Consider the following 15,477-nt stretch of genomic DNA (forward strand, 5'->3'; position numbering starts at 1 on the left):
TTCTTGAGATATCGTATTCACAAGGCAAAAACATGTGCTTTGTGAGGTCACGGCGAGCTTGACCTTTGACCTTTGATCACCAAATTCGTATCAGTTCATCCGTAAGTAGAACTGAATATTTTCACTAAATCTGATGAAAAAAATTCCCTTCAGGCGTTTGTGAGATATCACGTTCACAAAACTCTAAAGTCCAAATCTCCACAGGTTCACACACAACAATCAGACAGTGCTCGTTAGTGACCTCCGATCAAAAGATGCCCCCCCCCCTCTAACGACGTTACTTTCAAACGTGTTTCTCTCGACCGGCTCTCGTCTGCACCTTTCACGCTAATCTAATCTCTCGCTCTCCTCCGACAGGAAAGGACTTCGCCCTGCAAGCAGTGCGATGTGGAGTGGATCAAGAAGGTGGGAGACGAACAGTAAGTGACCACAGCTGATCTGTGCAGTGGGAGGGAGGGAGGGAGGATGGAGGATGGAGGGAAGAGCCAGGAGAGGAGCATCATCACCTACAGCAAACGACGGAGAAGAGAAAGAACAAAATGAAAGATGTTCTACTCGAGGCCGCTGCTCTGCTACAGATGCAGATCGACCTCCAGGGGCCTCATTAGAAAGGAGCCGAGGAAAACAGGGTTCAGACGCAGCTCTAACAGAGGAGTGAGGTGGATCTGACACAAGATCTGACACAAGAACTGCATCTACTGCACGTTCTACTGCTCGTTCCTCAACTGCAGCACCACAGCTCCTGCATCTTCACGACCTTTACCAGGGGAGAACTCCTGGAGAAGCGGATCTGGAGAGTTTACCCAGAGATTGTTTCTGCACATCCCAGCAGGAGAGAGAGTCCTGTAGGATCTGCAGAGCTTCTCAACTCAGATGCTCATCCAGTCGAGTCTGGAAGCAGCTTATGCAACGCTTGCTCCAGGAGCTTCTGGCAGGAGATGCGTGTGAGCAGCAGGGGGCAGTGTGAGCACAGAGCAGCACGGCTTCCTGTCCACTTCCTCATGTCTGGGTGTGTGTTGGACTCAGCTCATCTCCCTCTGTGTGTGTGTGTGTGTGTGTTTCCATCCCAACGCTTCCACAAACCTGCTGAATGAGCTTCAGCCAATCAATTGAAACGTGTTAAACTCGTTAAGCTCGGTTCCAGAGCCCGGTGAGGTCTGGCTCGGGTCCAGAGCCCGGTGAGGTCTGGATCTCAGGTAGAAGAGAGAGAGAGGAAGAAGTAGAAACCACAGCGAGTCGGGCAGATGACTCACACACTCAGTGAAACCCCACAAGTGTTTCAATGGGGAGCAAACTGAAAGTGAGCTTCCAGTGAGTGTGTGTGTGTGTGGCTGGGGGGGGGGGGGGGGGGGGAGGTTTTTTCCAGACCTCGGTCACCTTTTGGTTTTACTCAACAATATCACTCACACCCACAGACACACACGGCTCGGCTTTTCTTGTAATTGGGCTCGTTTAGAGTAAACTGCACAGATTGATAAATCTGATAACAGTTTATCTTCTGCAGCATCAGCACTTTATTATAATCTGGAGGAGATTCTGGTTTTACTTTGTGGGTTTAAAGCTGCTTTGTTGTGTGGAGCTTTTTTCTGTAACTAAAATCTAATAGATCTGTAAATGCAAAGAGCCAGAAATCATCAAATTTCTAAAACTAATTTCATCTTATCCCCTATTTTCTTATTGTCGTGGTCGACTTTGTTATTGATTCTTCTGCTCGTCCCAGAACTTTTGCAAGAACAAAACAATTCAGACGTAACTCGAGTTTCCTCCTCACCCTCACCCCCCCCTCACCCTCACCCCCCCACCCAGCCACAGCTCTGCAGACGCTGGCAGCCGCCGGGCGACTCTTCAGCTCTCAGAACGTCGAGAGGCCGTTTCCAATAAATCACAAGCTGGTGATTTATTTTAAAAAGAAGTGGAATTCCCATTTCTTCTTCAAGTGCAATTCACACAAAAAAAAAAAATTACTCTTGCATGTCTTGAAACTGTTTGACACGTCTGCGTTCAAAGTGCTGAATGCACAGAGCAGAGTGTGAGACAGAGGATGATGCAGAGCAGAGTGTGAACACCCCCCCCGCCCCCCCTCCCCCCCCCACTGTGATGTGAAGGCTGCTCCACACACGTCCTGTGTCGGGCTGCAGGTCAGCGTGAACAACACAATGCAGTTTCTTTCACATCAGGCCCAGTGAACCAGGCTGAGGCATGTTGGCGAGATGATAACTCGCTGACCAATGAGCAGTCGAGTTTCTCCCCGGAGGCCGACGCCCCTTAATGTGTGCGACTGAGCTGCCGAAGGTTAGAAGAAGAACGTTATTATTATAACTGCGAGTGTTCGGCAACAAAGAGGAGCTCAGATCTCACAGGTCAGAGGTCAGATCCCAGCCCACACTTCATCTCCCACACACACACACACACACACACACACACACACTACACATCTACACTGCATCTTGATCAATTCACTCACAAGAGTCTTTCATCATCACACTCCTCCTACGCGCTGTAATATACATTGTACAGTACATGCACCTGAGAAGAGAAGGACACAAACTAAAACAAACCACGTTGGGAGTTGTGTATTCACACAGAGACAAAAACAAACAAGGGACCTCGTGTCACAGATTGAAAACCCGTGTTACGAGTTGGTCCCGGCGTGCAGGCGTGCAGGCGTCGGCTTCACGCCACGGGACCGAGAGCGGGCGGCGTCCCCGGCTCTGACAAGCACGCCGTAGTAAGATTTGAAAAGTGCGATGGTGTGAAAAGGGAAAAGGAGCGTGAACGTAAAACATCGAGAGATTGATCTCAGAGCTCAGAGAGGAAGAGGAGGAGGAGGAGCGGAGAGCGGCGAGGGGACGGATGCCGATGGATTATTTTCTCGGGCCCTTGGCTCCGCCCACCATGACAGTAAGTTTCCCTCTTCGCTGCTAATCTCCTTCAACATGAAATCAGGAGGTTTTCATCCACGTGCAGGGAGTGAGAGAGCGTCCTCTGCTCAGACGACCCTGAAGCGTTTCCATGGCAGCACCCGGCTCCACCGACTCAAACCACAACAGGGGGAGGTTGCCAGTTACACGGTCGGGGGGGGGGGGCAGGGGTTCGAGGTTCGATACCCCCCACTCTGTCTGACTCATCACAGGGTGGAAAACAAGGTGGGACAGTCACAGAGGACCAGTAACCAGTGGAAGCTATGACTTATTATGAAGAGTTTATATGAAATTGTGAGTTTCCTATAAACAGGGTCCCTGACATCCAGTTAAAAAAATATTTGGGGGATAAAACAGTTTTTTCTTTAATTGTTGTGTTGGAATAATAAGTTTGGTTTCTGAGGGGGATTTCTCAGCACGTGTGATGATTAATGTAGAAATAGAAGGTGTAGCGAGTGGAGATGTGGAAACAAAAATATATATGTGCAAAAATGTGCAGTGGCCCAGAGCAGCAGGTCTACACACACATGCACACACACACACACACACACACACACACACACACACACACACACACACACACACACACACACAGGAAAACCAATTGAAATGAGTGTGTGGGTGGGTGAGCAGCGGAACATATTTTTAAATTTTATTTGCTCTGTAGGCAGGAGACTCATCTCTTTGTTATTTGATGGTTTCGGTGCCAGAGCTTCAGGCCAAGTTTACATGTGTTTCCTACTCGTGCAGAAAGGTTTTTTTTTTTTTTTTTTAATCTACCACGATCTCTACACGATCAGAGCGGCTGTATCAGGGTCTGGCAACCGTCTGGTTCTCAGCTTCCTCTTTACGTCTGAATCTTTCTCTTCATCATGAACTGTCTGTTCAACACTTGCGCATTTGTTGTTTGCTGTCGTGCGAGCCAAACAATTGTTGTTGCTACGAGGAATTACTCAGAATCCGCTGATCATCTCGACAGATTTCCATCAACATCAGGGTTTCATATCTCTGGTTTGCAGAGCAGCCTCCTGGTTCACCGCCGGCGTGAGTCAATTTCAGGTCAAGACTGAGCAGTTTACAAAAAAGTGGTTTAGACGTTTGAGATAATTCGTCCATTTTCAGATATGAGGTCACGCTTGTTTCTCTCTATCTGAGCAGCAGCTGCTTTTACCCACGCTGTGTTCCCATCATGCATCTGTGCGTACCTCTTCCTGTGCTGAGCTCCACTCACATTCACGTTGTGGGATTCAGATCAGTTTCAAACTGGAAACTCAAACCAGCCCGTCGCCATGGTGAGGCGACACAGAAGTGCCCTTGTTTACGCTTCTTGAAATAGAGTTGCTCCGGCAGAGCGGCCCCTGAGAGAGTCATGACACATCTCCCATGAAGAGTGTGATTTTATGCACTTCAATTATGCGCCGTGACTTGAGACTCTAAAAATATAAGACTTTAAGCCTCTTAATTAGCCCGTTGGATCGTGAGGCTGTGATGAGGATCAGTGGAGATCATCTGACAGCGTTTATAAGGAAATATATTAAAAAAAACCTTCGATCAACTCACTATATAACATGATATAGGTTTCAATGACTCAACAGAGGTTACACTGTTTGCATAATCAGTTGTAATATATTAATACGCACTCTCCGTAATGACGGTGATTATGATAATTGCGTGTGTCCTCCTCCAGGGTGAATCTGGCTCTGGCCTACACGGAGCTGACGGAGGAGCTGGGACGGCTCCAGGCTCTGAGCTGCAAGCAGACGGAGATCCTGAGGAAAGCGTCTCAGGAGCAGGCCAGTCCAGGTGAGCATCTGTGGGGGGGGTGGAGGGAGGAATACAAGTCAAAGTCCTGCATCACTTAAAAGTATATATATATGAAGTAGGATATAAAGTAGTATGAAGCATATAAAGAAGATATACTTGTAATTGTAATGCAGAGTAAATATGTAAAGTGTAAGTTCTCAAAGCAAGAAGAAGGTCGTCCCTTGAAACATAAGATATTAAATAATATATACAAATATTCCTTGTGAAAATTACCAATAAGCGAAACATTTTTTACTAGTTACAGTCACTTTAAATTCAGATGTATTAATATGTAAGGAAACTACAATAAGTAAGTAAATAAAAGTGGAGCCTGACGTTGTTTGGAGGCCGATACCAAAATAAAAAAATATTTTAATATTTTACAGTTAACCATAAACTGTATTGTAAATAACTATAAAGAAAAAGAAAAACAACTTGAATTAATTAAATAGGATTTTTACGTACAATTTTAATTATTTATTATTATTTTACTATTTATAGCTATATTACATATCAAAGAACATAAATTCTTTAAAACTTTTTTTATTTTTTAAATCCTATTTTCATTCTTTTTATTTAACTGCTATGTATATATGTATGTATGTATTAATATATTGTGTAAATACAGTGTTTTTTGCCTTGTGTTTCCTGAAGGGATAAATAAAGTAGAGTTTAAATGTAAATACTCAAGTTAAGTACAAGTAAGTCAAATTTGAGCTTAAATATTCAATTGGAGTAAATGTCCCTAATTACATTCTTTCACTAAAATTCTTGTTGGTAGTAAATTTAACAAAAATAATCCTTTGTAAAATCAAACGTAGTGTAAATCAAATGATGACATTACTGCATCGTGACACAAGAAGGAGTAACGGTCGTGATTTGTTATAGTTTTCTCAATTCGGGCTGAAAGTAGAAGCAGAAACGTGTTGGAGAGTCGAACGCACAAACTGTACAGTAGCAACACCTTTTCTCTTCCTGCTCTCTCACACACACACACACACACACACACACACACACACACACACACACAAGCGTACGTCTCACAACTGAGCAGGGACTGTCCACCACAAACCAAGAGGAGCACCACAGGGAAACGGCATTTTAAAAACTGAATAACTGCATATTTCTTCTCGGGGAAACACACACAGATCCCAGAACTCCACTCGGCTTCGTGATGTTTCACATGAATCTACAAATATGTGACTTTAATGGCACCTGGGCTCCGGTGGATGTGATTGTCTCCCGGCGATATATAACAACAACACAAATACTCCTCCTGAATCGTTGAATAATCAGAGTTTAGCTGAATGGTCCTGTGTGAGTTTCCTCTTCACACACACCCCCCCCCCCCTCCCTCTTAACACCTCAACCCACCGGCCATGTTTGAAGTTTCCTCTTCGACATGCGAAGCTGACTCATCACCGCATCTCGTAATTATGGGAAACTCTGCGATTGTACTCGTGCAGATCTGAATCTTTGCAGTCAGAGGAACGTAGCGTGCATGTCGGGGTTTGTCTATCTGTGGGGGGGGGCAGCAGCGATCCATCATGAGAACGTCGTGTTAGAACCCGACGGAACCGAGCTGGGAACATGTTCTTCTGCTTTTCCTGTAAAAGTCGACAGGCAGATTTATGAAACTGTTCAAAGATGTCTCACATGTTTTGTTTTTCATTGTTCCACATGGAAAAACAATTTCTGTTTCGAGGGACGTTCAAACGCACGCAAATGTTTCTCCTGTTATCTGGAATGTCATGAGGAATTCCTTTAACGAGAATTAACAATTAAATCCCAGAGCAATTACTGCTTACGGTCAAATGAGTTTTATTTATTAATTATGCCCAAAGTTCACTCTGAATTCCGTAAGCACTGTTTTAAGTTCGCTGCACCTGCTGCTTGGAATGCACTGCAAAAAAACTCTAAAGTTAAAGGAGCTCATAAACCTTGAAACTTTGAAGACTCGTGTGAGAGAAATTGGAGCGGCTTCATACCGCACTTGTTCTTGTTCTGGTGTGAATCCGGAGCTTTAGTCCTGTTGCCTTATCTTTTTTTTTTTTTTTTTTAATGTATTTTATCTGTGTTATGTGATTTCTGTGTGTCTTGTGACTGTTGACATTTTTTTGTATGCTGCTGTCTTGGCCAGGCTTCCCTTGGAAAAGAGGTCATTGTATCTCAACGGGACCGACCTGGTTAAATAAAGGCAAATAATAATAATAACGTTTACAGCTGGGGTTGGTAACCGTGGAAACGTGAGAGCAGGTGTCCCGATGAAGAGACTCAGACCAAAAGTTCATAAAGTTCTGGAGAAGTTTGCCAAACGATTTATTTCTCACACGTTTTCTTTTCTCCTCTGTGTCGCCACAGTTCAGCGCCCCTCCCCCAGCCACCACCAGCGCCACTCGCCAGTTTCCCAGCGCCACTCGCCCATCTCCCAGCGCCACTCTCCGGTCCCGCCCCCCCCGCACCACTCCCCTCTCCAGCAGCGGCGCTCCCCGGTGCTGCAGCGCCTCTCTCCGGACATGCACCGCCGCTCGCCGCTGCTGGACGTCAACAACGGGCCGGCCTCCTACTCCTGCCGGCCCCCCAGCCACCACCTGAGGGCGAGCTTCCAGGGCCGGAGGAGCTACTCCGAGGTCACCGACCCCTCGGCCTACCAGTGCCAGCAGCGCTTCACGCTGGACCCGGTCTCCACGCTGCCCAAACCCCGCCCCTACGGCGATTACCCGAAACAGAAGCCGCAGCACGTGGGCTCTCCTCACGGGGGGCTGCAGCACCGGGGGTCCCCGTCCCCCCATCAGGGAGGCGGCGGGGGGGACGGGGGCCACGGGGAGACCTCCATGCGTCACTCCAGAGAGATGCCCTTCCCTCTGTCCGAGGTGGGCCACCTTCACTTTGAGCCGCCTCCTCCTTCCACGCCGGCCCCCCAGCCCACCCAGTCCTCTGAGGACGAGGAGGAGTGGACCTGCCCGCATCCCAGCATCAGCCCCCCCCGGACCCTGGGGGTGCTGTCCGCCGGGTCGCCCAGCGGCGCCATGAGGGGCCCGGCGTCCTGCTCGGCCTTCCCCATCCCTCAGAGGCCCAACACGCTCAGCTGCCACGCCCAGCCGGGCTACCTGTCGGCCGAGCACGCCCAGTCCTGGCCCTCCATCAACGTGAGTCCAGCACCAGGTTCTAGATCAGGGGTCTTCAACTGGTTCTGTCCCAGGGACCAGTCTGACTAGAGAGAGATCCTCGGCCCACTGATGTGCCTGCGTGTGTGTGTGTGTGTGTGTGTGTGTGTGTGTGTGTGTGTGTGTGTGTGTGTGTGGATAGAAGGAAGTTTTAACATTTGGTTTCCCATGTTGGTTTTATTTAAAAACCTCAAACAAATCTAGAAAAATCTGTGTAAAAAACAACAAAAACGGTTGATTTTCAGTGCTTAAGAATTGAAAACAAAATTAAAATGCAGTTTGTAGTTGTACTGCATCTCAGAACCATATGAACATCAATATATAACGTTCATGATTTAAATGTACAGACATGTAGCTGACATGTTGAGAGAACGTTAAAGTAACGTTGATCAATAACAATCAACATAAACTGGGGCTACAACTGAAGAGGGAAGATGACAAAGTAATGCAGAATATGTCACAAATGATAATCATACAATATCACAAGAACAATTGAGGCCTACTTTAGTTTAACCTCATGATCACCAGCACCTTTATATTATTTTAGACATCATTTTCTTATTTGAGACATTTTTCACGATGGAAATGTGTTCGTGGACCCCCTGCAATGCCGTCGCGGACCACCAGGGGGCCGCGGACCCCCGGTTGAAAACCCCTGTTCTAACACATTGCACGAGCAGCACCAGGTGTGAAACCTCTCACGTGTCTGGTGCCACCTTCTTCACGTTTTAAGTTCATCTTTTTCAATCTGCTTGTCACTATCATCTGCAAACATCTGTCCTCACCCTGACTCCTCCCACTTCCAAGTTCCTTTACAAGAAGCATTCAGCATTTTGTGAAATACACGTATTTGCTCGATATCCGAGGGCGAGATGAGAAGTTTGATACGGAGGTTATGACTGTGCGTTCGTCAGGAGTGAAGAAGTCAGTTTAATCTCTCGAAGCATAAAAGGGAAGCAGCTAATCTAGTTCCTGGTAAAAACTCTGAAACCTTCATTTCACAACAGCATGGTCACGGTGAGGTTTGGTATTAATGTGCCTTTCGAGCACAGGAGCAAACTGCATGTAGAGTAAAAAAAAAACTGCTCCTTTAACTACAAGTTATGATTTAAATATATTTCTGTTCATTTAAAAATACTTCCATGTAAGAACAGCCGCCTCCGGGAAGTCGGTGGGCGTCTTCCTGGACGGCGCCGGGCCACCTGCGGTCTGAGCACGACAGTCCTCACAAAGACAAATGATAGTATGAGTCATATCAGCGAATGCTTAATAACAACATATGTTCACGTTCGATGCTTCGTGACGTCGGAGGAATTCTAACGGCTGCGTTGAGTCATCCAGAGTCGTGAGGTCACAGACACTAAACTCCTCCAACACGAGTTCTTGGAGATCTGCAGCAAGGAAACCAATAACTCCCAAGAATCCTCATTTTAAAGCTGTTTTATTAGTATATCTGTTGTTTTCTTTCAGCCACTTCTCCTTGATTATATGAATCATATATATTGACGGTAATAAACGATGCCATCTTAGCGATGGGCAGGAAATGGTCGTGTTGGTGGTGAGTTGAAAACCAGGCAGAAGCATGAAGCTGATAAACAGCCGAGTCATCGTTACACCACGTTATTATTTGTTCCTTTTTGTGCATTTCATAAACCACAGAGGTTATGAAATGAGTGCGATCATGTGGCATCGCTACCACATGAGCTGCGGCCTAGGTTCGATTCCCTACTCCTGCTGCACGGGGGTGAGCACGTAACCTCCTTGTCGGACGCAACGATTTCTCCGAGCGCCTCTAAATTTAACCGGATCAAAACCGTGACTCAGGCCACGGGCGAGAGTCTCCACCGGGATGCACGACCAGTTGTGTGTTTCATGTTGTGTAAGTCTGAAGTGATCCCTCAACAAGTTGTGTTGTGTAATTTTTTATTGCCTCCCACAGAGTGACTAATACAATCCAGAGAAATGTCTCCTGAGGTTTATCCTGCCCCCTAATCGTGTGTGTGTGTGTCTCTGTGTGTGTGTGTGTGTGTGTGTGTGTGTGTGTGTGTGTGTGTGTGTGTGTGTGTGTGTGTGTGCAGCTCTGGATGGAGACCGAGGAGAGCGACATGCGGAGCTGCCCTCTCTGCCAGCTGATTTTCCCGGTCGGTTACCCTGACGATGCCCTCATCAAGCACATCGACTCCCACCTGGAGAACAGCAAGATCTGATTGCCATGGCAACCAGCTAGCTCACACACACACACACACACACACACACAGACACACACACACACATCTGCGCTCTCCTCTTACAGATGATGTAAGCGAGCAGCAGACGAATGGAACCTCCTCCTCAGGCTGTGTGAGGTCTCCAGTGGGCGGGGTTGAAAACGCCACGGGGGTTCATTTCTCCTTTTTTATTTTAACCACGGGGTCCGTCTTGGATTTGCCAACAAGCCGAGCCCTCTGCCGATCGCCCTTGACAACGCTCTGCCTGTAACCCCCCCCACCCTGTTCTGTTCTCGTGGTTTTTTTCAAACGCTTTCAGGTTTCGTGTAGTTTTTCTCCGCGTCAGCGATCAGGAGCTCTGCATGTCCAAGAGTTCGCTTCAGCGTTCCACAGAAAAGGATCAGGGCGAACTTTTTAAATTTTGACTATTGTTACCTTCAGCTTTAAATACTGTTCACCGGCTTTTTCTATCTCACTCACGTGCTCCCGTGTGTTCTGCAGAGGATCGTTGGGCCGAGCGGCGTGTTCAGGTGCTTTTGTGGCGTTGACGGGTCGGAGAGGTTCGGCTTTCAGCTCCGAGGGAAAGACACCGACTGATTTTCCGTTTTTTTGTGGCAGTCAAGAAAGTATAAAACATTCCAGCTTCCCCCCTTCATCCCCCGGCGAGCTGGAGAACATGAATGTGAGCGTACGGTGGGATCGGCCTGGCGGTGGTCTCGGACCCTCGCTGAGGTGTGAGCGTGCCCTGCAGGGCGGGGCGCCGGCGTTCGGGGGGGAATGTTAGTCAGAATTTCCCTTCATGCTTGCAGCCTGGTCAGAACTCTACGTATCTTAGCACTTTAAGTTAGCATAGCCTATGAAATGTACACGTTTTCCAGTCCCCCATACATGTATATATTTTCCATGTTTAATTTACTCTTTATATATTGTTTATCTGTAAGGCAAAAAAAAAGGTGAAGATATATTTTTGCAAGTGTCGCTGCTCCCATGTGCTCGCACTCGACGGTTGAAGGTGAAATCCCGACGTCTCTGTAGAAAGACTTTAACTCATCACCTGGGATTCTCCTCGGTCTTCCTCAAGATCTGAACTTCAACAGCTGTGTGATGTCACGAGCGCCCAGACCACCCACCAAAAAAACAAAATGAAATGGAGACTTCTGAATTTCTGATCTTTGTAGTGAACTGTATTTCTACCTGACGACCTGCCGGGTTCAAGCAAAGGCGATTCTCTGCTTTTTGATACGTGGGTTTGATTTTTATCACGAGTGGAATCTTGACTTGAGATCTGCTTTGTGGAACTTGAACTTCTTTTTGGACAAAAAAAAACAACACACACACACACAAAGTTACACTGATGTCAGCTTATCTGAGGTTTTTTCGGTTACATGTGCAGTTTCTACCGAGGGGCTGTCCCCACACACCCACCCATGCATTTACGCTGGTTTGCTGCGGAAGAGGTGAGATGTGGTGAGATTTGAACAAAACAGGATGATGCAGGACACAAGGTTTCAAGTCTTTGCGTCAACTTCAGAAAACACTGAATATCCCGACCAGGTCTGGAGGGTTTGTTTCCGGCTTCAACTTTTCAAAAGAAAGTTTTTAAAAAAGGTTTTCCTGTGAAGATCAGAGGATAATTCCAGTTTGTCATCAACTTGTTTCAGTGGGTTTGGACTCTGATTCACTCGAGACACATTATTGTGCGTTTGTTGTTGTTGCGATCTGGCAACACAGCAACATCTCAAATTGCGGATTCGCTCTTTCTGGCAAGCTAACCCATTAACATGCTAGCCAACTGGGCCGGTGGCTCGTGGCCCGACAGTCACAACAGCTTCTCTCCGTTCACACTGCTCAGTTTATTCATCCCTGGCATTTAGTTCATTCTATAAATAGTTATAAACTTACCGAGCTCATTAACTCAGAGTCAATACATCTGCACCCGCTCCTATTTTGTATAGATTTGTATTTGGACTTTTTGGTTTGCCGTGTTGTTTGCATCTGAAGACTGGAGGCGGCACTCGGCACCTCTGCAAATCAATTTCCTGGAGGAAACTCTACAGAAATTCTTGAGAAAAACGGTTCAGGAAGTCTCAAAAAGAAACGAGTCGATCTGTAGTTGATTTTGTTTCCTCTCACATTTCCTTCCTCATCAATCATCCTCACGGTTCTTCATGGTGGTTTTGATCTGGTTAAACTTTTTCTGCCGTTTCGTTCCCTGTCAGAAAAAGAGATAAACTGGAATTATCCTTTTTAAAAACTACAGACTGAGGTGTACAATAAAAACTTTAAGCAGATACTTGACCATTAAATCCAAGAGGGCTTTAATGACTCCCAGTTGTTCTATTCTGTATGTATGTTCCGTTATCACTCTGTAAAATATATTTAAAGCTGTGTACAGACAGATATTTTGAAAGTGTGTAAACTAATGTACTCTTTTATCCAACAACTTCAAATTGGAGTGTCTGTAAATCAATATATATATATAATCCTGTCCACCAACAAACTAAATATAAGTTATACTGAATATATTGCTACCCTAAACCTTTGCTCTCTTACTCACAGTGTAGTGTTGTGTCCTTTAGTCCACTAATGTCCAACTGTCGTCACGTTGGAGCTGAGAGACGACAGCCACAGACACACTGGATTCAAAAGAAGATGATTGAAGGAGTCAGTCATCACAGTCAAGACAAATTAAAGGAGACACACAAGTTGTTCTCAGGGTTTCTTCCCCCTGATCGATTATAAAAGGTGTTTTTCTTGTGAATGTAACAGTTAAAAAGCCAAAATTCTGCAGTAAAACACCGAAGCTCCTGAAACTCCTCAGACTTCTGGGGAATTATGATGTCATCAAAACGCCAGAACTGCAGCTAGTTGTGCAACAAACAAACAAATCCACGTAAAGTGAGTTAAACCCAAGTGTTTGAGACAGAGGCTGAAAAGAGGAGCTGCAGCAAAAGACAGTCTGAGGAAAGTGATGTTTTCTGAACATTCGAGCATGAAAACCTTTTCAAGTAATAACACATATATATATATATGATGAACCTGTATATGAGCAGAATGTCTGAAATATCACACGGCTGCAAGAGAAAGAAAGAAAGAAAGAAGCACAATGATCCAGATGTGAGTGACGATGATGTAAAGTCAGAAAACTTTAATGAATTTGGAAACTTTACTTTACAGGTAATATAGTTGAACTTGAAGTTACACAGCAGCTGGATGACTCTTTTTTTCAAAGAGGACCTGAACTGGCTCATGGCCAAAGACAACAAGTTATTTCCTGTATTTTGAGCAGCAGAAACGTGGTTGGTGGGTTTGCTGCTCGTGTGGAGAGATGCGTTGTGGTTAGCGTTGGCCGGCAGCAGCGATGCAGAGCGATCACGCCTCACAACCAGATCCTCAACACACATGTTTACACAAACTGCACCGAGGTCCATCGCATCAAGCTTAGAACCAGTTGTGAAGAAGTAGAAAGGCAAACGAAAAAAAGAAAAATCTGCTCTCATTTCGTCTGTTTTTCTTCTTGTGACCTAACAGCGAACTCACTCAGCTCACTCAACACAAAGACTTTAGATTTAAATAGTTCTTCATGGTGAAATTTCACTCAAATTTACTCAGGAGAAAAAACGCATAGATACAAGAAAAGGACGTTTAATAAAAGATCTAATTCTCTTCACTGTGGTTCAGCTGCTCTCTCCAGTGAGGGAGGATTTCATCTCCCGGTCACACGAAGCCTAAACGAACCTCGACACTAACGAACTCTCCACAACACGATTCTGCGTTCTTTGTGATAAGAGAAAAACACACAACAGAGATGTATAAAGAGTCACTTTTAATTTCTTTCTCTGTAAATATTCTGTCAAATAAAACTGCAACTTGCACAGAGACTCGTGTTGATCTGGTTTCCTTATGTTCCAATGATGTCATTTGCTCTCAACACTTATTTTAGAGTTTGTGACTCACATGAAACTTGCAATAGTTGTCGTATAAATAGAATTTAAATGTTTGCCTTTTTCACAATACGCTTCAAATTTATATAATTACAGTAGACTATTTATTTACAGATAAAAACTTAAACAAATTAATTGTTTGACCTTTCATTAATCAATTATTTCATAAATAACCAAGGACTTAATACAATTATTACTATTTATATATCTGTAAATATATTGACTTACTGTCCTTATTTGAAATGTGAAGGTTTTGACAAATGCAATTTTAAGGAGCAAAGAATTTAAATATCTAAAATGTTTTTTGTTCACTTTTCAAATCCACAAAGTTTGTCTGTAAAACATACAAATCGATTTTGATTTTGTCTTTTGATGAAAGGTTAGAACTTTCTCTTTTCTGACTGTTACCAACCAGCAACTCACTTCTGTGGTTGTTTTGTAGGATGTGCTGTTTTTTTTTTGTCACTACAAACTTCTTTTAAAATAAACCAATTTACTGAAAGCACTTCTGTCAAAAATACATATACAATTTTAACATTTGATGATGAGCAGGCAGAATTGTATTTTATTTCAAGTTTGTTTCCTCCGTCTCTAGCTCTTTCAATACGAAGCCTTCCTCAGGAAAAGGAGAAACGCACCCACCCATCCGGGCACGAAACCACAGACGCTGGTCGAGACGTGTGAGAAGCTACAGACGCCACGAGGCTGCAGGAGAAGCAGCAGAACAACCACATGAACTCACTCCATAAGTGATGAAAAGCAGCTCACTAATGAAAAACAACAATTCACTTGCATGTACACACACTGCTCGGGGCCTGCACACTAACACCGACACACACACAAAAAACACACACATGCACACAGCAGCAGCTTGCAACATTTAATGCAAACTCACACAATCAATTCCAGGAAGAAAAAGTGTTGTTGTCATTTCTGTGTTTCCACTCACGCTCACACATCAGCTAAAGCTTCTTGTTTTTAACAAAATATTATGATCTTTAAAAGAAACAGATTTGGTCTTAAAGCTCAAAGAAATGTGCATATTTAGTTTTAATTTAATTCTAAATTACTGAATGTTTTTGCCCAGAAGGAAGTTACAGAAACCTGGTTTTTAAAAAAAGTCACTTTCCCATTTGTTTCCATGTGTTTGTCAGTTTCCATGTGGGAAGTGTGTAACCAGCCCACTAGATGGCCACAGAAACCACAGAAACCACAGAGCTGCTTCACTCCACAGCAGACTCACACTACACCTGCTTGGGGGTTTATAAATTAATTATTTAAACAAGAAGGAGGAACATTGACTTACAGGAGACTTGCATTCGATGGGCATTCGAAAGCAGAAGAAAGCTACAGATGTGAGATGATAGCACGTGGGTTGTGTTCCTACTCGCATCTGTCAAAGTCATTTTATTTTGATTGCAACTCACAACTTGCA

The 15,477-nt window shown here is 44.8% G+C and overlaps 1 protein-coding gene across 1 annotated transcript in view; it reads left to right on the top strand.

The window, feature by feature from the left end:
• The window catches only part of tbkbp1 (TBK1 binding protein 1), a 24,206-nt gene extending 14,108 nt beyond the window's left edge, over positions 1 to 10,098 (top strand). Inside the window, exons 6-9 of the mRNA XM_061095526.1 lie at positions 358 to 419; positions 4,609 to 4,724; positions 7,086 to 7,873; positions 9,970 to 10,098. Of these exons, the coding sequence (XP_060951509.1) occupies positions 358 to 419; positions 4,609 to 4,724; positions 7,086 to 7,873; positions 9,970 to 10,098 (1,095 nt within the window). The remainder of the gene's footprint in view (positions 1 to 357; positions 420 to 4,608; positions 4,725 to 7,085; positions 7,874 to 9,969) is intronic.
• The last annotated feature ends 5,379 nt before the right edge of the window (positions 10,099 to 15,477 follow it).

Source organism: Limanda limanda, chromosome 21 (assembly GCF_963576545.1).
Source record: "Limanda limanda chromosome 21, fLimLim1.1, whole genome shotgun sequence".
In the NCBI taxonomy this organism is placed as follows: Eukaryota; Metazoa; Chordata; class Actinopteri; order Pleuronectiformes; family Pleuronectidae; genus Limanda; species Limanda limanda.